Source organism: Onychostruthus taczanowskii, unplaced genomic scaffold, assembly GCF_017590055.1.
Source record: "Onychostruthus taczanowskii isolate IOZ18803 unplaced genomic scaffold, ASM1759005v1 scaffold7, whole genome shotgun sequence".
NCBI classification, from domain to species: Eukaryota; Metazoa; Chordata; class Aves; order Passeriformes; family Passeridae; genus Onychostruthus; species Onychostruthus taczanowskii.
In genome coordinates, this window is record NW_024504786.1 from 17,817,442 (window position 1) to 17,844,593 (window position 27,152).

A 27,152-nucleotide genomic window follows, 5' to 3' on the forward strand; every position below is an offset into this window, starting at 1 on the left:
TAAAAATGTAAATGCCTCATTTTTATTTAAGTAGTCCTTTGACATGCATTATTTTCAAAAGTGGAACTATCTACAGAGAACAGTTTAAGCATTTCCAATTCCAGAGGATGCATAGTGCCTGTAACAATTAAGGAATGTAGTGGAGCACCCAATTCCACAGTGGACATCTGCTGTAGAGTGCCTGAAGCAATCTTCTCATCTAGAGCACCAACACGAGCAAGGCCAACACAAATTGTGTTTTCGGTAATTTCTGTAGGAAAGAAGATGAAATGTTTAATTTATTGACTAATGATCCTATCAAAAGGGGAAAAAGTACTCAAAATGCTTAAACCTTAACACTGCTTTCTTAAACCTCCAATTATTAAATTATTGGAGTGGCCTAGAAAGAAACTTGCTCTTCAAAGAAAATAAAACTTAAGGATGTTGATAAGGAAGAATTCATTCAGGAATTGTGTTCACTTTGAGGGAACTGCTGCTTCTGATTCATTCTATGTAAAGGATAAAATTAAGGGATTTTCATTTTAACAGTATTGAAGGAATAAACTTTTCAAATGAGGAGTAGACCTAGGTGAATTTGTTGGAAAAAAAAAATCTGTGACACAACTGCATCATCTTTATTACCTGCTGTGCTTTTACCCCTGGTCTCAATAAACATTTCACAGTTTGCTCCTGACTAGTGTTAAGAATTCAAGGTGAAAATCACAGCTTTGCATCTTTGGGTTAACCCAGATTCCTCCTAGTGTTCACACAGAGCAGGGTGTGACCAGTCTAAGTAAAACAGCTGAGATATTTTTGCAGCTTGACTGATCTAAAATGCTCAGAATCCTTCTGCCTCCTGCAACTCTAATGGCTCAAAGAGCTCACAGCTCCACATGGATAGAAACAGTGCAGGGTTTCCAGACTGAGGCTTTGACTGTAGCTTCAGGAGCCACCAGTGCACCTTCATTGATGCTCACTGAACTGTGCTGGGCTCAATCTTGGCTAAATCCATCTCATGACTAGGATTTAAGGCAGCCCAATCCACTGCAGAGCAGAATTCTGGGAGTCAGGGGAGGGGAGTGGAGTTCAGAGGCTCATCAAAAGGTCTGACTGGAGAGGGTGGTAGCACACAGAAGCAGTCCAGTCATACCTGGGTTTTCTCCCTGGAGCCTTCTGTTTTGAATAATGGCAAGAAGCTGTTCTGCAGCTTGATTCACACTCATGTAACGTGGTGGCTCATAAATCTTTCTTCCTCTGCAGGGAAGGAAAAGCAGAGAAATTTCACATATAACCCATTTTGTTATCTCCAGCAATCTTACAGCTTATTTTAAGACCTCTAGACCAGCAGGTTGAACTTAAACAGGCTCAGGCTCTCATGCTGGGTCTTTTAGACAAGAGTGGAATTTTTAGAGAATACAGAAATCTGTTGTGCTCTCACCACACCTGTGAAACAGCTGGGCTCCAGCTGCCAGATCATTTAGATCCTAAAAGCAAATTCAGCTGCTAGAAGCAAGATGCAGGTTTTTACAGCTACTCTTGAAGGATGCATTAGACTTAAATCCAAGGGCATACAACTGTTTTTCTGTTAAATGCCCTGCAGACAGATGATTACAGACTAGAAATATATCCTTAAATGAAATGCTGCTTTCTTTGCCAACTGTGGATTCAGTCAAACAGATTTTATTTTGAAACTCCAGAATAAACAAACCTCAATGATACTGTGAGACTTCACAAATGTTAATTTAGACCAGTTACAGCATGTGTACAGAGGAGCCATTTATATTCACCACTGTGAAAACATACAGATTGCAGAGATGAGTAAGATGTGGCAAAAGCTTTTTGAATACAGTTAAACGAGCACAAGAGTATTTTCTGTATATTGCTTATTTAACTCTTTAAGAAGGCTGTTATGTATTCTGCACTTTGCACTGCATCAGCCAGTGTACAAAGAATGAAATTAGAACACTGTTTAAGATATTAATCTGTTTCAGGAGGTGACAGAACAGTAGAGAAATAACACTTCATTCACCAAGAGGAAAGCCTATCCCTTTCTGACTTAGTGCTTCTCACAGGAACAGTTACAAAAAAGATCATGTTCTGCTGCAACTCCATTCAGTTACTGTAAAAAAAGTCAGGCCCTATTGCAAGGAACAAAAGAGTTTCACTTCTTGTAAGAAACAAAAGACAGTGGCCACCAAGAAGCACGAGAGAAGAAGGCAGGTAAGTTCAGTATTAGACTATGGGTAAAGAACCTTTGTTCCTTGTACAAAAAAAACCTTTGTAAGGGCAGCATGTGTTTCTATGTATTTTCAAAATGGTGACTCACTTCATGAGATTCTCCAGAGACTGCTCCTTCACTTTAATATCTGTAGAACAAAACACATTAAAACACAGCTTTCCTACAAGCTTCCCACTTAGTTTTCTATGTAGGTGAAGCTTTAACAACATTTTAGCTATTATTAATATTATAATATTATTATATTTAGCTATTAGAATATGGATCACACTGTGCTGTTTCATCTGTTAGTAAATGTCAAAATCCTGTGACTTTATGAATGTGATTTTACCCAGCAATAGGGCAAATTTCACAGATTTCAGAGCTAAATAAAAATCCTGGTAAATATACGAATAGGCATATTTACCATAAGATAGTTAAGTACTAGCACATTTGAGCACACCAGTTCATTGGGACTACTCTTCAACTATGAGCACATTATGTCACAGAATGTAAAGCAGTCTGACTGCTCGACAGTGATTACATCACTGCCATGCAGGAACCTGACTTTCATTAGCACTTCCTTCCTGTCCCAATCAAAATTTAGAACAAGCTTCTGTTATGGGAAAATAAAAGGATTTGGGCAAAACTGAAATAGAGAAGGGGTCAGGTAGGTAAGACTCTGCACAGCTGCAATTTTATGAAATAAATTGACCATAATCTTTCCAAGAGGAATCCAGTTGGATTACCTGTACTCAAACACCCCTCCTCCCCCCAAAACTGTCACAGAGAAAGCTGGATACCTTTTGAACCTTGAATTCCTTGTTACATAATCAACTTCTAAACCAAAGTGACTCAGATGAAAGGGGTTAAAATGCAAAACCCCAAGACTGTAAGTGTCCAGTTTATCACACTGCTTCTACATCCATGAAGTCACTTTCAGTTCAAAAGTTTATCAGCACTAACCTTTTTAATGCCACATTTGCTTATCTGGTGATCTATTCAGTTGGGTAAACACTCAATATTTAGACTAAAAGGCAGGAGAGTGGCTGCTGCTCACCAAGTAAGCACAGGGTGTGCATTCCATTCTGCCTGTTCTTCTCAATCTTGTCAAAGAAGCTCTCTGGCTTCCATGTATCTGTCCAGAACACTATGGAAACGGTTTCTCCAAAATTGTACAACTGTAAAACAGAGCAAATGCAATAACACACATGACCAATAAGAAAAAATAAGAGCATGCAATAATGTTAAAGGCCATGTAATGAACTACCTGTAAAGTTTTTACTGCATTCACCTTTCCAATGCAGAATTAGTAACTTTCTATTTCTACTTTCTATTGATACTGAATTCTGAAATCCTTTTAAAGGCAAAAACTTTGTAAGATTGGTGCCAAAATTATTATTTATTATTCCTTACTTTGGCTAAGAGTTTTTTATTTCTTACTTTGGTTAAGGTTAGACATCTTGGAATAATGCTATAATTTAATGTTTTGATTCTACTGATATAAATGGCATTTTGCTGCAGATGGAAGCTCTAGCAGGCAAAAGAAGTTACAGTCTAAGGAGATAGTGGATATGAAGATCTGAAGACAGATTGTGCAGGAAGCAGAGAGGTACAACATGGTTTATGCACATATGGAAAGAATATTGCTAGCAGATTCAATGTCAAGCATACTCACTGATTCTGTTCTCAGCCTTAACACATTTATTACTGTAAGTAAGTCCCTCACCTTGGTGAAGACATTTGAAGCAATAGTCCTGCCAGTCATCTCTGGTGATGCAAAGTGAAAGTCATATGTAACTTAAGGCAGTATTTGGCTTGGAAATAGTTTTTGCCCTGAAATAGGGGAATACCATGCATCAGTTTTGGTCTATTTAGCTCTGGACTGGGGCCACCCCAGATGGATTTTACAGCTTGCCAATATGCTGTCTGCTTAAGCCCACCAGAGAAACAACAGCTACATGCACTATCCTTCTCACTTTCTCTGTGGTCCTGGAAGGAAAAGCTGCTTTTCCAAGCCCACAAAAGGAGACAAAGGCACTGTGTGTGCTTTGGCAGAGCACCCTGTATAGAAGCAACTCTGGCAGCCCTGTGCCATGTGGGGATTCCCCTATACATACTTCTGTTATTGTGGCATTAGGCTGTGGCTTTAACTCCTTTATGCTGGTAGAGCAGAACTTGAATGACAGCAGAAACATGTTTATTTTCAAAAGCTCAAATTTTAACTATTCATGCTGATAAAATTTATTCAAAGATTCCTGGAAGGTAACTGAAAACATTTCCTCTTTTAAGTATTTCATTCTAGCACAAGGACAAGAACATACTGGGTACATTTCACAACCTAAAGGTTCTTCCAGTAAAGAAAATACAGGTTGAACCAAATAAGTTGCTCCTGATGTAACTTTCCTGATGTTAGCTATTTCAAGGCTGTGTTCTAGAAAATGAAAAGAAAAATCAAACTATGCTTTGCCTATTTTTCATGTGGCTGCCTAGAACTCATTCCCATTTTGTACTAAATCTGTAGAAAAACTATTAGTACAAGAAGTTTCTCTTTCTCCCCTTCACTGTTAGATTATCTGGGAGCAAAATACCTTTAATCTCCTTGGTAGCATTCCTGCAATCTTCCAGAAGTGCTGCAAAGTCCAATACCTACCTAAGTGCTCCCCATCAGCACCTGAAATCACTGCAACCACGTCCCTAAAGCAGCAGTCCTTGTTCAGGACAGAAAATGGCCTCAATTAACCTTAAATCTTACCTTGGCCCTTTGGCATTTTAATAAACCAAGGAAGAAAAACTTTTACCTCTGCCCTTTAGGAAAGGAAAGGATATTCAGAAATGGGAAAAATGTTATTATTTGAGAGGTATTTTGTTGGGAATCAGAACTCCTAAACCACTCTGCTACATGTTAAGAATGAGTTGGACATTCAACTTTATACCATACAGTGCTAATTCTGATTGTTATAATTCTCTTTTCCATTAGTCACTACAAAGATTCTCCATCCTCTTTGCCAACAAGAAGGTAAGCAAGCTACCCTTTTTCATAAAAGCCCTGCCAATCATTCACTAATCTGTCCTTTGTTTACTGGGTTTTGCATTAATACTGAAGCCTGGGTGTCAAAAAAGAGTAAAATATTTTTGTCAGAAATTGCCTGTCTATTCAGTAGAAAAACCTTCAGAACACCTTCATGAAGAATTGATACCACAGAAAACTGTACTTCGTCTCAAAATAAATACACCTCTTTTCTCAGCACCTGGAAAGCACAGAAGTAGTTTCTACACCAATAAGATAGAGTAGGACATATTTTATTAACCTCCTAGAAATGCTTTTGCAGTTTATACCCCTCTACTAACTAAACTTGTGAAGAACAGATTTCCTAGGATTAATGTGCAAATACTTTTACTTTAAATTACAGAGGGAGGAATACTGCTTTGGAAAGTCCCGGGTACACCACCGGCCTGAATGCTGAGGAACTGAAGTAGTAAGTGGGATACCTCTATTGTGCTTGAATACTTATAACCAATTACCTTACAAACACTTCCACTGACACAAACCAATATTTCTTTCTCAGCCAGTATTGGTCTCTGCAGATGTGTGACATTTAAGCAAACATAGGAACTGCTCTTCAGCAGGGCAAACCTGCATTAAGAAGGGCATGACTGTATCAGATCTTATATTTTAAATGCTCTCCCTGTACTTCATGCAGAATTCCATTTGTTCCCAATTTAGTTTCCTCTGCTGTGCTCTAATTTCCACCTTTTGAACTTGTGCATGAAGTATCTGACTTTCAAGAAAAGCCTTGCAGCAGAGAGAGCAGTAAAAGCCAAAAACTGCACTACTATCCTAAGGATTCAAGAATTACAGAAGACAGCAGGTGTACTAAAGAAAAAACCCACTGAAATTAAAATGCATTCTTTCCACCAACCATAAAAGGCTGCAGAGGGTCCCAAAATTCCAGGAATCATGCTTCTCACTGAAACAGAACTGTCTGACATGTTTGTTAACCAAGGAGTGTTACAACACAGCCAAGGATTACTGCCATGCTTTGAGACTGTTCAGGAGTTCAATAAGATGATGAGCTGTATGGATTTGCAGAGATCAGGGATCAGCTGTACAGTGGCTGGCACAGCTCGAAAGGGAGGCAACAGCAAATGAAATTTCACAGCCAACTTGTGTGTGCTGCGCTCTGCATGAAGCATGTGGGGTTTTAGGAGTGGGCAATGTGTGCTCTGTACAAGCCCCAACATCTCAGGCATCACACTTACACTGATGAGCAGGTTTGTTAGAGTGCCTGCATTCTGCTCATTCACAAAAGTGCCAGAATTTCAAAGGGGTGCAGTGAAATGGTTGGGTAGATATTTTGTGTTTCCAGCTTGGAAACCAAACTCTTACCTTCTCCTCAATGCTCAAAAACACCACAGAAACATTTCAAAAGGACATTTTGAAAGACCTCGGTCTTTGGAAATAGCCCTTTCTCTGCACCCTCCCCCCAAGTACTAACTGGCTTAAGAAAAACTGTGCACTGAAATTTTGCAATGCAACAGCTCAGGTCAGCAAAGGAAGCACTCTATTCTGAGGCAATGCCCTGCTGCTAGAGTTTTCTGCCTCACAGAATACTTCAGAAAGCTGTTCTTCAACTCACGGTTACATCACCTCAGAAAAAGATATAACTTCCTATTTTATTTACACACATGATATGAAAGAATGATTGACAACTTTTGGTGCTTCTTTTCTGTCAGTATTTTAACCTTTCTATTAATGCTATTTCTTATTTTACTTCTTTATACAAGCAGAATTGATTGCAAATTGAGAGGCCAGAATGAACTGTGAGAAAAAGTACCATGATCTCACCTTGGAAGGTGCAAGTGGAATTTCAATGCAGCTGCTGAGCTGCTTTGTTAAAGACCAGTCTGAATGATATCAGATAACTTGAAACTGTCCTGATCAATTGTCCTCACTTGAAATCGTGGTGTGGTCAATAACCACAAAAATTTAGGGCATAAAAGACGGAACAAGCTGAGGCTGAATAGGGAAATTAAAAAAGGAAGATCCACCATCCCCTCTAAAAAGTTCTAAAGCAAGCAGGAGAGAAGATGAAAAATAATATAAAGGTCAGTTGGCCAACAGCTGCAGAGAAACCAAGAAGTAAACATTTCAAAACACAGACATCTATTTTTACAGCATCTTTCCCAGAATTATTGCTGTATCAGCTTCAATGGTGACACAGCAATTTTCCACTTCTGAACTTATCTCCCTTCCTAACATTTCAAACAGCTTCAGAACTAGTCATATGTCTGGTTCTTCCCAAAAAAAAAAGAGTTACTGCATTCTTCAGACCTGCCACCATACACAACCAAATACCTGAGACTCCATAGTGGTGAAATGCTACAGAGCCATATTCTGGTCACAGGTTACTGCAGATAGTTCTCACAGCACAAGTGAATTATGGAAATTCAGACTCTTCTCAGCCTAATCACAACCCACTGGTAGGAACTAAGAGGCTTTTTCTCCTAAGACTATTGCTCAATGGATTTAGAGACTGCAGAGCGCCTTGCATTATCCCAGGTTACTTCCAGACAGATCCCAATGGGCATACCCAGAAAAGCTAAGACATATTTTCTTTGTCTTTGTCATAGGGGTTCTGACATGATGCTATGCAATGTTCATCCTCAAAGATAAGGAACCTGAGTCGGGTTTTTCCCTTTATTCTCCCTAACCTGTTAACAACCCTCCAGACCACATACATCAAATTAAAGGGCTCCTGCTGTTCTTTGTATTATATTTTGTTGCTTGATAGCAGCTGAAGAAGTAGTGTGATCATCAACAAAGAGGAGCAAGAATCACTCAATCTTTGTTTTGCTTGGAATTGGTCATATGAAACAACCACAAACCTAGCTCTAGCCCTTTACACTACCTTATTTAGTACCACAGACCTTGAGCAATTTCAAATGCCACTCATGAGAACCTTCACATGAAACTGAAATGTTTTACCATTCACATATATGTGGCTTTGACTCCTTTTTGTACTGCAAGCTAAGAGATCGTCCTAGCTGTCACAAAAACTTCCAGTCCCCTTAGTACATGCCAGACAGAAAGGAACTGTGAAAAAAACACATTTGATTGATGAAAACCCACTCCACATAATTGCAGTCTTCAGAAGGCAGCTGTGACAAAATTCATAAAATCAGTTGAAGGGATGAGCACATTTTGCTTTGGCTGCCTCTTGGATCTGCTTAGGAAATAGCCACTCCATAAGCAGAACAAAATTCAGCTATCAAAATACTGAGAAAGCAAACTTGCATAGGAGAGGATTTGCCCCCAAGGTAATGTCACCTTATCTTTAAAAACCTTCTAAGATTCTTTTTGCCAATATCAAGCAATGTTTCCTTCCTGCCCTGAAGGTGACTTGGGTTACTAATATGAAAGAAGAAATCTCAAATAAAAAAAACCCCAAACCTGATTAAATAGATGTTTCTGGTTCATGTTTGCTGGTGACAAATGGCACTAAGTTGGACAGCAATTTTGAGTAATGAAATAGTGTGAACAGCACTGATTTAACTTTTAATTGGCTTGAAAAACAAATGCCAACTTCTTAAAGGCTCAGAAGCTGTTAGTAACTGAAAAAACAATCAGTGATGGAAAACAGTTTAACAGTCAGTAATTTTGTGTAAAGTCCCCCTATTAGAGCCGAGTGTTTTTGAAGATTAGTGCACACAGAGAGGGTGGGACTCAGGCTCCACTCCTGCAGCTACTACAGGGTTTCTATTTGACTATGAGCACAGAAATTAACGATAGCATCGTTCAGCTTCTTCATCTTTAAGAACACTGGAAATGTACTCACCTGTTCAGCAAAAACTCAAAAATAACACAGTAAGCATTGCTTTTGCATGTAAGTGACCAGCTGCTAGCAGAAAGGCTATTTTCTATTTTATAACTGTATATGTCCTACAAGAATTAAGAGGACTGCAAACAAAAAACCTGAGATGCATCACTGAAAGAAACAAGGGCACATGCAGATGTTTGTTCTGAAGCTATTCAGCTGGAAAGTGGGTACATCTCAAAAGAAAGGCAGCTCTTTGCTGTAACATGTTTTTTTCCTAGCTACCCAACCAAATGCTTTCAAAACGAGCAACACCATTCAGAAATGAGCACCTCCTTTTAGCCTTTTATCTCATCCTGTGACTCGCCTCCAGCTTTGCACTTCAGTTCTCAATCCTCTTTCTTTATGTTAATGCCATGATCTCAAGCCATTTGAAGTTGCATCATTCCTTCACACACACCACAGGTCAGCGTGATGCAGAATCTGTGTTTGACCACCAGCAGTTCTACTCAAGGACACATTACCAGCACTGGGTCAGAGAGAATTCTGTCCTGAGAGCACCACTCTGACCAGTGACCTTCCCAAACCAACCCAGATGTCATGCATATTAGAAATGAAGGAGAAATATGGAAATTAGAGATCCTCATTTTCCTGCCTCTTTATTCTAGTGCTAAAAGCCTTAGCAATCAGCCCTATTCTGAAAAACTGAGAGTGGGCACAGGTACAGCCTGTGCTTCCTTGGCAGTGTCAGCAGATACCAAAGTGCCTGACTGTCCTCACTGGTGGTTGCTCCCCACTACAACAGGAGTCAGAGTGACAAACACACCCATGTGGCAGACTCCAGACAAGGGAGGTGAACCTGCAGAGAACATGCTATGCACTGACATAGGAGCACATTTCTTGGCTTCTCTTCCATAACTGTATTCATTTGTTTTTAAGGGAAAACAGCTTCTTCAGCCTTGGAAAGAAAGTATCTGTTACAGTGAAGTACAGCAAAAACAGTGTAAAAGAGAGAAGCACAGCACATCACAGAGCCTTATGCACAATCAGACTACCACTTTGCTAAGTTATACTATCCCCACAGTTTGTCACACTGTGAGAGCTTCCAAGAAGTTTAATTTTCAAAATTAAAACCCCACTCTTTTTTTCAGTATTCCAAAACAGCTTCACTAATTCTGTTAAATGAGGAGGACAGTTAAAAAAAAAAGGATTTGAAAATAGGTATGAACCCCTCTTCATTATTTGGCAAGAACTACAACTATGGAATGAAGGTAACAAACCATCACTGATGCTGTACCAACTTTAATAAATCACTGTACAGGAAAACTGCACAGTACCAGAATGTTGTTGGCTGCACAGAAACATTGCTCTGATGACCAGAGATGTTCTTTTGTGACCAGACTGTGCTGTAGCTGCATTTCAGATGGCCTAATCAGCAGTTACAGCTCGCTATGCACATGGCTCTCTGAACAGTGTATAAAGGTGTTTCCTGTTTTTCTCTACTAAGAAAGAGAGGGTTTGTATCATAATCAGATTAAAACAAGAAAAAAAGCAAAGCCTTTTCTGTGGTGAAGCAAAAGAGGAATCCCTCCTATACTTGACAGGAACTTTACAATTTGAGACACAATAACTCCAAAATTAAATTGATAGCAGGAGACAGCCATGGAATGTAAAGGTTTTGAAAGAAATTATAAACTTCCAACACAACTCTAGTTAATCAAAGGCTGCTTTTTTGTAGGATACACCTCACTTGCTGTTTATGCCAGTAAGGAGCAATCAAGACTTAAATATCCAACTGGTTATATTCTGCCTGGTAATGCAATTACTATTTCCTAAAATGCCTTATATGACAACAGGAATGTGGACTTAGAAGGCTGCCCCTCCCAAGCCAGAATGGAAAAGGGGACTAATGCCAGACTGAATAACATCACATTTCCTTTACGGTCTGCTCCCTTCAGCAAGGGATAAGGAAATAGCAATCTAATCTCCAAAACTCTGCAGGTGTGAATAACCTTATGCACTGTTTATAGTCATGTTAGGTTTCTGGTCTTTTTTTCAATTAACCTAAAAGCTGTACACTGCTCCTTCCTATGCCTGGCTGAACTGTGGGGGAAGCAAACTTTCAGAAAACTTAAAAATCGTTTTGGGCCTTGCATCTTCCTTCCTATGTAAGAATGTTAAGAGAATAGTAAAAAAGAGCAAGTAGTAGCAACTACTTGTCAACAGTGTGACAGCAGAAGCAAACTTTGCACCACCATCAAGGCAAAAGGGGAAGGGTGAGCCCCAACCACAACTCTTGTTTTACCCACCCCTGTAAGTGCAGTCATGCGACAGCTGCTGTCTGCTATGTCTGTACATGCAGATTTTAGACACCAAGAAGCCTATTTCCTTTCTGAAAGATAATTTTGCCCAAGTCTTGCAGCAATAGGCAGGTGTCATTAAGAAGGTGCTCACAAGAAGAATTATAAAGAGTGTGAATGCTATGCAGCACTCCCTTTAGCACTAGCTAACAGGAGAGGTGTCACTGCATTGGTCTAGAGCCAGGTCAGACAAGGTGCTCAGATTTCTAATCAAAGCCAAAGACAATACCCAAACTCATTGACACAGATTTCCTGCTGTTGGCCAGCGTTACTATTTGAATGGAGTTTGGAGTACTGGAGTTAGTCAGTGGAAATTTGAATGCACCAGGTGTTTGACGAAATTAAAATAAATTGTGTTCTTCTGTGTACTGCTAGGAAGGAATTCCTTCTTCAGTGATGGAAAGTTATTGTTTAAACCCCCAACTTGTCTGTAGTACATTTACACTCCTGTGCTTGCTTTTGGCATTTGTAAAGTGGGAACTTGGTTTTGGGGTCCCATACACAGGGAACCATTCTGAACCTTGAGAGGGCAGGTTCTGTTAAAGAGTTGAATGAAAACAAGAGGGGGAAGCTTCATCTAATTTATATGTGATTAGTTATGATTTATACACTGCCACAATATCTTTCATACAGTAAAAGTAATAATGGACATATACTTGCGTAAAAGGAAGTATTTTCTTGGGGAACACTAGACCTTTTTTACTTTACCCATTCAAGATGCACAAAAACTCTCATTTGTTTTACTAGTCCTTGGCTATGCAAATCCCTCCTCCCTCATCAGATGGGCGGAAAGTAGAGACAGATCAAATTTATTAGAAAAAGAGTGCCTCCTATTCAAGACTTTGGAATTATGATCTGAGTTGGAGATATATATATATATATAGGCTTGTGCATGTACTTCTTATATGACAAGATCAGCATAGTTCTCTACATGATTACAACCTTATTTAAGAATAAACTTATCAGGTATTACCTGATACCTGATTTTGCCATCAGTAGTAGAAGGAAGCCAATATAAGCAAAGCTTTATCTGTAAAATAACTTTAAATACCAAAGGCTCCTGGGGCAGAAGGAAGTTAGAAAGCAGAAAAGAACAGAAGTGTTACTATTCATTTTCATGTGAGCTCATCAAAAAGGGCTTTTGCTGACATGTGGCATGCTAAAAGGAAGAATTAACAAATTCTAACATTATGTGTACAGTTGGTACAGATCTTCAAAGCTGGGATTGCAACATGCACTGCCACAGCAGTAGAAGAGCTCACCAATTCTAAGCTTAGCAGTTGTGAAACAACATATATGCATATCCAAAACTATTACCTGTAAACCACTGCAGCCCACTGCATTCATTATTGAAGCATTATGAATGACCTTGTAAGGAATCCCCAGTTTTACTGCACGTAGCACTAAATCACTGTGTGTTGTGGCCCTGTGGTAAGAAAAGGAAGGCATTAAACATTGAAAACATGCTGTTACCAAGTGTTACTATCACTATAGTTTGTTTTGAAATAAAATTAAATCCTTCACAACAAGGACAATGCAGAGGTGGAAAAATGGCAACAATATCCTAGTGGTTACAGGAAAATAAAAACTCCAGTAAGGCTTCCATATGTCATCTTCCTCAGCTGAAATGCCAGGCATCCTCAGTATGGTACAGCTCTTTGCAGTTTTCTGGCATCATTAGAACTGTAACACTATTACAATGTTACTTTATAAAGTACCCTTGGCAAGTATTTGAAAAGGGAAGTTCCATGTATCCTTTATCTTCTGCAGGTGTCTGTTGAATATGCATTGAACTGTAAAGGCCAATTCTGTTTGGCACAAACTTCCACAAAACTCCAGGATTTCGTTACTGGCTGCACAGCCAGGCCCTCTCCCATCAGCACCAGTGTGTGCCAGGAAAGCCCCATGCTCAGACAAGAACTCTGAACAGAGGTGAACTGAACGTTTACTTAGAAAACACATCCTTAGACTGAATCAATTTTTCTACTATTTAATCCAGGTTACTCAAATTAACAATGCCTAAATCTGAGTGATAAAGCTTATTCTGAAAGAGTTAAGAATATTGAAGCTTCAAACAGAGTTAAGTTCAGCTCCAGGTCTAAGGCTCAACAAACACATTGCAGTGATTGACAGCTTGCAAGAATACTAGTTTGCAGTTAAGCAGTTGAGATCAGAGCCTTTCTAAAATGGTTAGTACATATAGATTAAGCAAATATTTGAACTGCAACAATGTTTACATATGTATTTTGCTTGTATGTATGCTTATATGTATATGAAATATGAAAATGTACCTACCCCTTGACTAAATTTATCTGGCCTGATCAATGACCTTAGACATTTCATTCCCAAGATGAGACCACACATTTCTGTGTAGCCATTGCAAACAAGGAAGGAAAGAAATAACATATGGCCATCAGAACAGTCAACTAGGAAAATTGCTTTCACCCTGGCCTTGTTCAGTTACTCTAACAGAATTCCCCTGGTTCTAGCCTGATAATTTTGGTGCTGTGTGTCTGACCAGCACCCAATCAGCAGATCAGGTGCTTTAGACTGGAACACAAATGTGCCAGCAGCTGGCAAGGCTGTAAAGATCAATATTTTATTTAAAAAATCAATTTCAGTGGAAGAAACAAAATGAGGAACGTGAATTTGGGAAATCTGACACCCTTATACAAACAGGCTCCCAGACCTAGGAGAAGGCAGTAAAATGATCTGAACCAATACTTTAGTTACTATGCTAACATTGCTCCTGACTTCCAGAAGCAAAGGTGATTCAAGAATGTTTGCTCTAAGAGAAGAGGAGACTGGTTTTACAGCCTTGTGTTATTATTCCCTGCATATACAAAGGACAAGGAGCACTGGAGGATTTTGTGGTTATGCTAATACCGACCAAGGGATCAGCTGGCTTTATTCACTGAAATTTGCTCCAGCCAGTATTTTTTTTCTCCCAGTAGATCTGTCTATAATGACTGTAGCTAAAGGCAGAAGTGCCCTCATGGGCACTCAGCTAATACCAGGAAAAGTCTCATGGAGTCATCCCTCCACAGCCAAAACTACAGCAGTATTTTCTGTCACTGACACAGAGGTTAAGTTTTATGGGTAGTAATAATATGAATGTTAACACCAGCCTAGAGTGGTGGACTTTCCAGTACTACTGAAGTTGTCAGGTTCCTGTAGCACATCCATCCATGGGTGTAACCACACACAGATAAAAACTTGCAGTGAGGATGACAGGGCACAGCTTGCTTTATCACTTTAACCATTAACCACCAACACATGGCATCTTCTGTGGCTGCCAGGTACTCTGCTCACCTGCAAATGTACTTGACAATCTGTGACAGAAGCAAGTGGCTTCTGTCCTTCCCTCTGGCCTCTCTTAGGACAGAAACATTCAGTACTCTGTCCTAGTAACCTCACAAGCCCCTAAATCCTTATGGTTCTTTGTGAGCCTAGGAGCAGTTCTAGCTGCAATACTAAGCTAAGAACATAAACATTTAGACAGAAGCAACTCATTCAAAAAGGGGAGTTTTTAACAATAACGTAGTATATTAACCAGAACAGAAGTATTTTGACATTGAAACTAATTATAACTGAGGCAGATCAGAATACTGCTTACAAGTAGCAGCTACATTTCAAACCATGTAGTTTTTTTTCTTCATCTTGTGTACTTGTATCAGTCACTGGATCAGAGCACAAGGGTACAGGTAACACGGCTCTACACTCTGCACAAATCCTAGTTTGAATGTAAATGTGGACTGCAAGTATAATCAATATTTCTGAAATACAGGGTCATCTGCCCATAATTAGTTTAATATAATAGTCTATTGCCAATTGCCTTCAACCTGTATTTACATAAATTATCAGCTTTTGACAGATGTGCACATTGCTCCTTTTTTCATAAACTCCATTTTTTCCCTCACAAATAAAGTTCTCAGATTTCATTTTTCTTGTGCCCCTTAACACTGTGGTATAAATCATACATCCCCAGCTGGAGATGAAAAGCTCTTCTGCATGGCTTGACATTACAGATTGATGATGCCTGACCAAAGAGACAGAAGGAGATCCTTCTGGTCATAGAAAAAGCCTATACTTTCCAGCAGGAATAAAAGTGGAAACAAAAGGCCTAATAAACCAACAGGACAAGACATTTATAATGACATAAGTGATTTTACAAACTAGCATATATTAAAGCAGATTATACAACCAATAATCTGTACTGATTCTAAAACAACTGAGTATAAAAGCTGCAGTTTGTAAGTGCAAATAGCAACTAAAAGAATACTCCCCCCAAAATAGCACATTTCTTATTTATGTGATAACCTAGAATTTCTTCTGTTAGCAGACAAATCAGGAGGCAAAGCATTCATTATAAAAGGTAGCACAGAGAATAATATGATAACGAATGAAATTATAAATATCTGCTGAAGGAAAAATTCATACATCCTGGAGGGTCCACATTCCTATCTATAATGGACATCTGGGCAAGGAAACTGCAAAGCAAGGTAAAGTGTAGACAACTGTATCTATATTTTTAATACAATAATGAATATACAGACATAAAAAGTGTTTCTGTTCTGAAAATCAGTTCCCTCAAAAATAACTACAGTTACACAGTTGGCTTCTTCCTATTGAAAAAAGAGTGATGAAGCTATAATTAAAATGCTGCTCTGTCTTACCCAAAAGGATCACCAACCACAAGAAATGCGACATCACAAACATCAGCTTCTTTTAAAAGGCTATCTGCTTCTTGTTCCACCATTTCTCGGTCAGCCAAAATCAATTCTTTTCCATAAAACTCTTCCTAGAAATTGAAATTAATAATAAACATTAAAATAAGACACTTAGGAATGTTTTTGTATGTCTCTGGTTGCTCACTCAGGAACACAGCCAATGGACACTGGAATAGGTAACTTCATTATTCTCCCCAGCAGCCTGCCCCATGTCTTGGAGAACCTCACTTCTGCTTGCAAGAACACCCGAGCTTTCCACAGAGCAGCTCCTGAGCTGACAAAAATTAGTGAATGTGAACTTTATCCTGATACTGACTTGGAGTTCCATGCCTTTTGTGTCAGTTGAGGAGCTGCACCTAAAGCAGCTCAGTCCCACCTGCACTGAGGGTCCCTGGGAGACTCCCGGCAGAGTTAATTTAACTTGCTGCTGTAGGGCATCCCCTCTTCCAGCCTGAGCCTAGCTCTCAGGCTGAGCCTAGCTCTTCCAGCCTGAGCCTAGCTCTCAGGCTGCTTACAATACTGGCACCAAACCAGGCACAAATACCACACTAGCAGCACCACAACCTGTTCTCTCAGATTTTTCCTTAGTACATTTTAGCTAACCACATCTAAGGAATGACTTCATATTAATCCTTCGTCTTGAGTTCTCTTTAAGAACTTTACCAAGTATACAGGTAAACATGTATTTGATCCTGTCCTTAATTTTTCTTCAGCAGCTCAGTAATCATTGTGTCTCTTTGTACATTTTAAATGCCTTTATTTCCAGATTCAACTTCACACATGTAAATGAAACTTCAGTTAGTTCTAGAACATGTTTTCTGATCATACTGAAAACATCTGCCATGTTGTGTCACAATGAGTTTTACATGCTCTTTACACGATTAAAGTTTTTTTCCTGGGCAAAGACCAAGAAAGGTGGTTTTGTTCTAAGTAGTAGAAGTTCTAAGCAAATTTGTGTGGTATTATGAATATTAATAAATAGATAAAACTACTGAAGTCAGTTATCACCCAGAAAGGTTTTCCTCTGACTTCTGTGACTTCTTTGCCCACACAGAACAGTGAATTGACAAGAGAACTGTAATACCTGTACAGAAGCAGAGTGGTGCTTCCATAAAAAAATCCATCCCATTGTGAGAGTATTAGGTAGGGGACCTCTGTTACCAGGCTACATGCCCTTCCCTGACTAGGAGTTCCTGCCTATTTTTGAGTAGGTTTTCTTAACTGTATAAAATCTTTTCCTCATGAAACAGACATCAGCAGGAGGGCAGCTGGGCTGTAGAGCAGAGCACTCCACAGCACCACACATCCTTCCCGTGGGCTGCCACTGCACCAGGCTGGCTTGGGCCCAACACTGTGAGCAAATGCACACTCCAGAACAGATTGGGTGCACCCCAAGGAACACATCTTTCACTTTGGCTTCACCCAAGGGAATCTATTTACACACCTTGAGACTGCTCCACAATGCTAATCAAAGCATGAATATATAAAAATAAAATGTAGACTCTCTGGGAGGTCACTGGGTCCAAACAGTTCTTTCCCCAATCTCAGGGCCAATTTGGATGGCCAACATCAAATGACTTTTAATATACATTTTAGGCCATCCCAATAAACAAGCAAGTCTTGTCATTTGAATTTTATGACCTGATTTTAATACCATCAACAGAGAAGGATTTCTGGGAAGTCTCTGCAAGCATCTGCTCTTGACTTCTTGAGAGTTTTCCTCTAACTTTTCATGTGAGTATATAAAAAGTAAAATGTAGACTCACTGGGAGGTCACTGGGTCCAAACAGTTCTTTCCCCAATCTCAGGGCCAATTTGGATGGCCAACATCAAATGACTTTTAATATACATTTTAGGCCATCCCAATAAACAAGCAAGTCTTGTCATTTGAATTTTATGACCTGATTTTAATACCATCAACAGAGAAGGATTTCTGGGAAGTCTCTGCAAGCATCTGCTCTTGACTTCTTGAGAGTTTTCCTCTAACTTTTCATGGTGCTTAGGAGAGAATGACCTTCAGATTAGTAAATAAACTATTCAGCACTGACACTTGTATGGAATCCAGGCTGTATTATAAACACTTGGTTATTTACTCCTATATTCCCTCTTAGGTGCTTTAGCTAAGACAACATTTTTACTTTGTTTTCATTGATCTTTTTATCTCATCTTTGGCATTTCAAGGTTTGTAAAAGACTGAAAACAGTAAGACATATAGGACAAAGAACCCAAAATAACCAGATCAAAAGCTGTCAGCATTGTCCTATTATTCAGTGTTTTATTTTCAGATGGGTAGGAATCCATTCATTTTTCTATTCATAGCAAATGCTCATTTTGAAAAGTAAAAATCTCCAAGTAATCCTTTCCATTTAGCAGTTTTCCAACTATTAAACAACCACAAAGAAGAACATTTTGTTTTGAATGGACTGACTACAATTTAGACTGCTTCAGTGTACTGAAAAGAAACATAAACCACAGAGCACATCTTCACATGACAGATAAACTAGAGATGCTCCAAATATTCTAGCCTACCTTGGTATGGATATATGGAAACCATGTAATGCTGATTACAAGCTATAGGTCCCACATGCTCTATGCATCTGCAGCTCTGCATACAGGTACATTATGGCCATGCAGCAGCAAGGCCCAGACAGCATCAGCTTATGCAGAGGCAACATCTCTGGTCTGTGAGCAGCTATGCTATTTTTTGGTATTATTTCAGCATTAAACTTCATCTTTCTGTGACCATCTATGAACTCCTCAGAGTTACAATTTTCACAATTTTACTACCCTTGTCTTCCACGAGGTGTGTTTACTAACCAAAACTTTATCTCCATGTTGTCCAACAGCCCATCTCTGACTGAAGTGTGCCTGTTCTGGGAATCCCCACATGGTGAGGCAGCTTGGCTCACGTGGAAATGTGACACAATGAAACTGCTATTCCCAGCAGGCATGCCATAACACCTCAGGCTGATACAGAGGTGCAGGGTTGCAAAACATCTGTTTTTCTAGTATGACTTCTGGGGGGTTTTTTTGGTTTGGTTTTTTTTGGTTGGGTTTGTTTTGGTTTTATTTGTTTTTTTTTGGTTTTTTTTTTTTTTTTTTTTTTGGGGGGGGGGGGCTTTCTAACCAAGTCCTCCAGTATCTCAAGGTTTGCACATATTGGTAGGTTTTGAGATGAAAACTAGTGCCAACAGCTGTAGGAAGGAACATTTTATTTTTGCCGCAGTCTTCTTGCAAGGTAGCAAATCAATTTCTCCTAGAAAACGCGGTATGTGAAGGTGACGAACACGCCTCTCCCGAGAGCGGGCACCGCTCGTTTCTCCCACGGCCCCCCAGCCCCAGCACGCCCGCGGCTCCGTGGCACCACAGGCCCCGGGCCCCGCGGCCGGACCTACCAGCGCTTCCTTGCCCACGGTGAGCACGGACGTGTAGGCCTCCAGGTACACCCTGCGGCAGCGCCGCACGGCCTCCAGCCCCTTCACCGTGATGTCCTTGGCATCCCCCAGGCCCAGCCCCACCAGGTACAGCATGCTGGGGAGCGCCCAGCCGCCACCTGCCTCACGAGGGAAACGGAAGCGGGCTCAGCCGGGGCGCCGCACGCCACACTGCTCGCCGGGACCCGGCCCCAGGTCCGGGGACAGCCTGGCTCCCGGCTCCCCGTTTCCCGACCGCTCGTTTCCCGGCTCCAAGCTCCCCGTTTCCCGGCTCCGCTCGCCCGGCTCCCGGCTGCCCGCGGCGCCGTTGGACAGCAGGGGCCGCCGGGAGTTGTAGTCCCCGGCCGCAGCTGGGTTATGGCAGCGGCGGGCAGGCCCGGTCCGGGTGGTGTCCCCGCGGTGCGGGTCGCCAGCGGCCACAGCATCCCGGTGCTGGGGCTCGGTAAGTGGCGGCAGGACCGCCCAGAGCCCGCCTCCCTGCCAGAGGCGTTGTGAGAGGGCGGGGGTCACGCCAGGGCCTGCCTGGCCGGCTGGGCAGGTTCGGCGCTGCCCTTGTCCCGCAGCCGGACTCGCCTCAGGACAGCCCGGAGCGGAGCCTCAGCCCTGAGCTACCCGCGCTCAGCCGGCCAGCCCCGGTGCACCTCCGAGAGCCCCGGTGCTGCCGGGTGAAGCTCCGTGCTCCTGCCAAAAGCGAGCGGCTGAGGCTGCCGGGGAGCGCTGGGCTCGCAGCACAGCAGCACCGCTCCCCTCCCGCCCGAGCCGGGGCCGTGTGCGGTGTCTTGGTGGCTTGGGTGTGTCCTCTTAGGAGACGTGCGAGCAGACTTTTCTTTAGAGCAGACTCTCATGATAGAATTACCCTTTCCGCACCTGTTGAACTGAGATCCTGGGTGGGAGTCTCAGCATCTGTGAGGCACAAGGGAATGGTGGTTGATGATAATGATGAATATTTGATGCAGCTATCTCTTACAGTCACTATGTAGTAAGCAAAATGGCTTATGTTGATCAAAAATTACTATTTTTTTTCTTTTTCTGTTTTTTGGTTGATTATTTTAACCTGTAACACTTACTGCCAATTTACTTTTCTTGGAGATATTTCTATAAAATCAAAGAAAAAATAACATAAATAGTTTTTTTAGAGAATGGGCTTGATTGTCTTATATCCATTGTTTCAGTATATGCTGAGCTGTGCTTCAGACTTTCTACAGAACCACCTTTTTTATTGGAGGTTGTAATACATTTCTTGGGTGGAATAAACTGACTAGAAAGTAGACATGCAGAAAGACTCCTTTGTACTCTCCACCCAATAGTTCTTCCGTGTCCTTTTGCTGTGTTGGAAAGTTCTGAGTAGTTTATCGTTATGCCTGAACTCATACCACAGGAAATGGATAGTGGCATACAAGAAAATCAAGTTTGAAATTTTCTGGCCCAGTAACTTGTGCCAGGTATGGCTTTCCAGGAGCTTCTCTTGACTTTCAAGGAACTTCTCTTGACTTAGAGTAGTGGTGTTGTCTTGGGCAGGATTTGGTTCTTTGATTTCACTTACTTGTCTTGCCAGAGTAACACTTTACATATTGCTTTATACAGTCTGCAGATCTTTGAGGATTGTGTGATAGATAGGAACTAGTCAAGTAATTTTAAGAAATCCTTGATGTACGGAGATGCTGAGAATTTAAGAAAAGAAGGGAGGAAAAAAAAGGTGAAGACTTGCAACGCTTGCATTTGTAGTCCTGCTATAAATACCACAATATGCAGCCCAACAAAACGGAATTTTTATGGTAGCTGTTCTCACTTAACTTCTCTTTTCCACATTAATGGCTTATTTTTGTTACAGTTTTACTGCATTAACTAACATCTGCAGTGCAAAAATTTTACTTGGATATGAAGTAGAGGCAAACTGTCTTAAATGAGAACACATTTTCTGCAAGGCCATTTTTTGCAGGATTTAAGATTTGTTTGCCAGTTCTTATCCCTCTAAACATGCAGACCTAATTGTCTGGTGCCTCAAAGACAACTTTAATAGATGCAGATGTTGCATCTGTTGCTAGATAATCTTTCTAAAAGCTTCAGAGAGATAAATATGCTAAATATGCATAAAGATGGTTTCAACTGTCCACCTGGAAGGCAGCTCAGATAACTTTGCAAGTTATTTTGAGGTGATGAAACCCCTTTTGTATAGTTTGAGAGTTGAATTAGGAGAATGGTAATGTGTTTCTTGTCCAGAACATGTGACTCAAGACAGTGCCACCACACCCTGGAATAGCATTCTGTCCAAGTTATCTCGTCTTCCTATTCAAACTTCAGTTATCAAAAGGTATTTGTGACGGTGGTTTTTCGGTATGATTTCATATTTTTTAATGGGTTTCCGTGCCACAGCTAATTTGTAATTTGTATAGAAGTTCAGTAAGTTGGTCAAGGTTTGATGCAAAAGGGAAGATGTGGGGAAGGAGGTTAAATCCTTCGTTAGGTTGCCATTTACTTTCTGGGGCTTTGTACTCTTGTGTAAACTGTTCTTGGTGAGAAGGATCCATTTCTATTAAAATCTCTAGGGAGAAAGACGAATTTTTGCACCAGAGAAGGCCATGAAGTATGCAAAATTTGGTTCAGTCTGAATGGTTACTTGGAATAACATGCCAAATTGTGTACATCCAAAATTTCCTATCTACTTAGATGCATATTCTTAGTGTCATGTCTGGCAAGAAGACCAGTCTACTGGAAATGGTAAAACAAGCTGACTTGCCTGAGACACCAAGCAATTATAAGGCAGCTCACCTTTATGTCAGAAATATGTTGTATGGCTAAAGTTTTAATTAACAGGTTAAAATAATCTGTGCCTTGTTTATTGTACTACTGTGAAAACTGCTGGTAACTTTATGTTTGATATGGCTTAATGCTAACTGTTGTGTTAGCCAGCATTATTCACGTGCAGAGGGTCAGGCGTGTTTATGGGCAACTTCATTACAAAGGCTGCTTTCTACTGGAGTGGGCTTAAGTCTAAAATGAATTGGCATTTTCGCCCTAATACTTGTCTCAAGGGTAAATCTGTGCCCCAGAGAATACATTACCTCACAGTGGCTGTAGATTGCATTAGAAAAAGGATACATGCACTATCTTGCTCATAAGATTAGTGTTTTAGAGTTGCATGGCAAATAACTGATATAAAACCTGACACTGTTTAGAAGTTACAGATGTAGCCACACTTTTCCATAGGAGCTACATGTCTTTGAGAATCTGTTGGTGAGACTTTGTACGATGGTAGAAAATTATATTCTTACAGTTTCTTAACTACAGAATACTTGGTGCTTACCTAAAGCATCATCCTCAAAAAACTATCACTTGTCAAAATGGCATACACAGGATCATCGTTGTCAGGTTTTGGAAGGAAAACGTACAATTTGAACTGTTCATGCTTACTTCTGTTCAGCAGGAAGCTCTCACTTAGACAGTTGTCACTTCCTTTTTTTTAAGTCTGAGGACTGAAAATGCCACTCTGTAGCATTTGATTATAATTCAGTAGCACAAGGGCTTTTTTTCCTGTAACTGAAATATTGGGACTTTTGTCAAGGTCATGTGCTGAATGGTTGACATCTCTTCAGGATTGTTTTGGTCCTTTCTATTGAAACTCTCTTCATCCCCTTTATATGATAGTTAAATTCCCATTAGAACAGGGTTTTGTGTGTGTTTTTCTTAGTTAATTTGTGTTTGTTGTTTTGTTTGGGGTCTTTTTAGGGATGATAATAATTAAATTCTGGTGGCTTGGTCAAATAGCCAGTGATTTCTTGAAAAGGTGTGCTGGTGATACCAAAAATACATAGAATCTTTTTGTTTTCTATGCAATTTTTGGGGCAGCTAGAGTCAATAACAACTCGATGAGATAAAAAAGTCTCTAATGACACCCTCTTATTAAAGAATAAAATTAATTTCATACTTGTTTGGGAAGGGGCATCAAGACACACAATTACTAAACAAAATAAAGTCTATACTAATTGTGCCTTACTGAGGTCATACAGAGTGAGTATTTTATCAGTAGTAATAATGTGCTGTAAAGAAGGTCATTCAAGACTGCCCAGCATCATTACTGTAGCTGGGAAAGCAGTCAGGTACTGCTCTGAGCAGCTTCTGCTCAAACAGCCAAAGCATGCAGGAAAGTAATACACACACAATCCTTCCAGACTCAAGGAAAACCACTAACATATCTCTGTCCTCATTTCAGGGTCTTTCACAGATAACATTCCTGATACTCTGCTGTACCCTTGTCTAAGTAAATAAATCATAAAAGTAGGTTTTGACTGATTTTTACTGATTGCATTAAGACATTGCATCATTTGCATTGCAACCACTCAGGACTTCTTGTATTGTTCCCAGTTCTTTTCACAACAAATAGACCTGCTGGCAAAAAGCACAGAATCAGATTGCTCCACTTTCATTGCATCAGGTTGTGTTGGGGTGTTTTCATCAAAATGCTACATAAATTTAAATCTTAATGCTGAATGGAAGTATTTGAACATTCCATTATGTATTAGTAATCCAGTTACTTACTTCTTAATTATTAATCCTAGAGTTGCTTATTCTCATTCTTAAACTTAGCTGTGGTCAAAAAAAGACCCAGTCCTACTGGACTGGAATAAAATGAGGTTTGCTTTTCAATTCAATGGCAGTAGAGTCAAGCCTTCACTTTTCTTCATTTACTACTGTTGCAGCCTTTTTTTAAAAATTCGTGGCTCCTGTTTCTTCATGGCTTTGGTTCTTAAGGAAATTCATGGAACAGTAGTCCTCGTACCAAGACCTATGGCACTCCCTGCTATTAATCTTACCCTGTAATAAGAATTGGCTGTTTATTTCTTCCCTTTTTTTATGTCTCAACCATTTTTTTTTATTCTCTTGAGGCTCTGCTTCTCACCCATGGTTACCAAGTTGCCTTAAAAGCCTCTTGTGATGAACAAAATGCCACCTCTATAAATCTTTCTGTCTCAATTCATCCACTGTTTCAGTAGATCTGACCTAGAGAAGTTGTACTTGATCTTTGAGGGCCTCCAGATATTTAACTTCTCTCCTGTCAGGACTGTGGCCATATCCCAGGCAGCTGGGTGCTGTAGGCTGTGGAACAGTGGAACAGAGCAGTGTCCTCTCCCAGCCTGGCTGAACCTCGTGAGCTCCTGCCTTCCTTGCTTTCTTCCAGCTTCACCTCCTTCCAGCCTGCTGCTGTTTTACTCCTTAAAAAGGACTGACTACTATACAAGGGTTGTTTTAAGGGGTACTAATAAATGCATCTGGGGCAAAATGCTGGGCCAACTTTTACTTACATCAGAGTCTACACAGTACAGAAATATTCTCCTTTTTTTCTGAGGGAAGTTGCTGCTTTGTCTCTGCTCTCTTGTACACCTACCAATCTGTGAGGTCAGCTTTTTATATGTTTGCTGGGGATTTGACCTTATATTATGGCATATGATCTGTGATTTAATAGCAGAGAAATAGCTTCCTTTCTTACACTGGATCTTTTTGGTGATACAGATGAATTTTAGATAGCCTTCACTAACTTTAAGTAATAAATAAATTTATATTTCTTCCACTGTTTAAAACTTCTACCAGTGTAAGCAGAGGCACTTCACGTGTATGCTTTTAACTTTTCTTTGTCATTAAGGCTTTTAAATGTTACAAGCCTAATTGCCCAAGAGAAGAAGAAATTATTTTTAAGCAGCTTGAAACTAAGAGAGAAGCAAGCTCCAGTATATATAATTTTTGTATTTCAGCATGTTTCTTTAGTGTAAAAAAATATACCAAACTTTGGGGGGTGGGGGGGGAGGGGGTGGGAAGAAAGCTAAGCTTTATCTTTCAACCTTCATGCAGCACATTTTAGTCATCATACCTTTTTTCTTTGCCAGAGCTTGCCAGCATAGTTTTGGCAGCATTGCATGGTGATGTCACATGCTGCTGTAACCTGAATTGCAGTAGTTCCTCATGCTACCAGATGAGAAGGGAGGTACCAATTCCTGACCTCTCTTCAGTTCTAATGCTTATGCAAAGTACAGCACAGAGAGTGATACAAAACCCTTGTTAAAGGGGAAGGAGGGAGAGAAAGGGGAAAGCTCTGTGGCTTTGCAGCAGTTTCATAACTTGAAGGTCTGTTTGTCATTCTTAGTGCCTGAATGGAGGTGCTTTGCATTCTAATGCGTGAACTTCTAAGGCTGAATATGCAGTGTGAGAGGAGGGGCTAGAGAAAATGTTATTTGTCTCAGAAACTTTCAGAAAACGCATTTTAAATTGTTAGGATGATGTGGGGGAAAGGAAGCATTTAATCAGAGGTGTTGTTGTTCAGTTTAGTTTGCACTAAGGGGAGCTGGGTTGTTGCTGCCCTTGGAGCTGATGAACACAGAGTTACCAGTGGGACACGCGAGTCTCATCGTGTCGCGAGCTGGTGCAGGGGGAGGATCTGTCATCATTCACAATTGCACTTTGCAAGTAAAGAGCACTGGTATGATGTCAGAAATTACCCATCAGCTTGAATTAGGATGTCACAATGGTAATTATTGTACATAGCTTTTCATTGTGTAAAGCTATGAGTCACTACAAATCACAGTTCTCCTTATAATTTTTCCTATGATGTTATCTTTACTGTATTTTAAATGGCTTTGACTTACTGGTCTCATGTTCAACTACATGTTAAATTTGTTGTCCCTCTACATAATTGGATGTTGGCTATGCGTTATCGTAAATTATTTCTATAATTTATTTTTAAGTCAACCTTTCACAGCAGAAATTAGTTTGATAATGTTCTAATTAAGTGCAGAATATGGGCTTAATATTTTCTTTTTATCATTCTTTTTTGTGGAAATTTTATAAAGGTGGAAAAATTTGTCACGGGTTTGTGTCATTTGTAGTATTTGTCTCATTTGTAAAGTATCTCCAAATATCTAATGTTAATTAATTATGTCATCCTTGTCAGATAGAGTAGTCTAAGGACATGTTTTAAAAAGGAAGGAAAATAATATTTTTGTTCAGTCTGTTTATTTGCTGCACACAGTAAATATCCTTATAGTTATGAAGTTAAATGTTCTATCAAGGTATGGTAAGTATTGAAAGTATTTTCAATTGAGTTAAGAAGGGAATAGAATGAAAATAATTTAAAACTGGTTCACACCAGCAATTCTTCGTGCACTATTAACTGCTAAGATCTAGTCACAAAACATTATTCTGAGGAGAAAAGGTTTAGTGAACCCTAGAAATTGGATTTGATTTATGCCAGAAAATCTGCCTTTTCACTGCTTGAGATTTCTATGGAAGGAAGCCACAGTCTTTTACCAAATGGTTTCTAAGGTAACATCTTATAGCAGAGCATCTGAAACCAATTTGGTTGTTAATGAGAAATAGTTCTCACGGTGGTGGGAAAGTGTGGAGTGAAAGAAAGGCTTTAAGATTTGGCAGTCTGTCTGTAAAGGCATTTAAATAAATGTGTGCTGCTGCTCTGCTTATGAAATTGCTACATGAATTACACATTCATAATTGGCTTCCAAATGTACAGGTCTGTTTCCAGATTTTATTGATAGATTCTGCTTGATTAAAGTATTTGACTACTGCAGATGAATAATTTAAATAGCTGGCACTTTTCCAGTGGAAATCTC

At 40.0% G+C, this 27,152-nt stretch overlaps 2 protein-coding genes across 3 annotated transcripts in view; one reads left to right on the top strand and one right to left on the bottom strand.

Annotated features, from left to right (window-relative positions):
• Positions 1-19,632, bottom strand: DPH5 (diphthamide biosynthesis 5). The gene is made up of 7 exons (XM_041421905.1): positions 19,498-19,632; positions 16,049-16,173; positions 12,690-12,798; positions 3,255-3,375; positions 2,306-2,345; positions 1,130-1,233; positions 1-250 (listed from the first exon to the last, which is right to left on the bottom strand). Exons 1-7 carry the CDS (start codon positions 19,630-19,632, stop codon positions 27-29), a joined length of 858 nt encoding a protein of 285 aa, XP_041277839.1. The 3' UTR covers positions 1-26.
• Positions 19,633-19,856: 224 nt separating this feature from the next.
• LOC121345233 (uncharacterized oxidoreductase ZK1290.5-like) overlaps positions 19,857-27,152 on the top strand; it is a 45,033-nt gene continuing 37,737 nt past the window's right edge. Inside the window, exon 1 of one of the 2 annotated variants that reach the window (XM_041421907.1) lies at positions 19,857-19,978. In XM_041421907.1, the coding sequence (XP_041277841.1) occupies positions 19,894-19,978 (85 nt within the window). In that variant the 5' untranslated portion in view covers positions 19,857-19,893. The remainder of the gene's footprint in view (positions 19,979-27,152) is intronic. The other variant, XM_041421906.1, reaches the window with a different exon arrangement.

Bases quoted from the DNA above. Each gene is read 5' to 3' on its own strand.
- DPH5 (XM_041421905.1), bottom strand. From the start codon at position 19,632: ATGCTGTACCTGGTGGGGCTGGGCCTGGGGGATGCCAAGGACATCACG. The intron at 2,346-3,254 runs GTGAGCAGCAGC...TTTGTTCTACAG, and splicing joins GCACACCCTGTGCTTACTTG to ATATTAAAGTGAAGGAGCAG. The intron at 1,234-2,305 runs GTGAGTCACCAT...CCTTCCCTGCAG, and splicing joins TCTCTGGAGAATCTCATGAA to AGGAAGAAAGATTTATGAGC.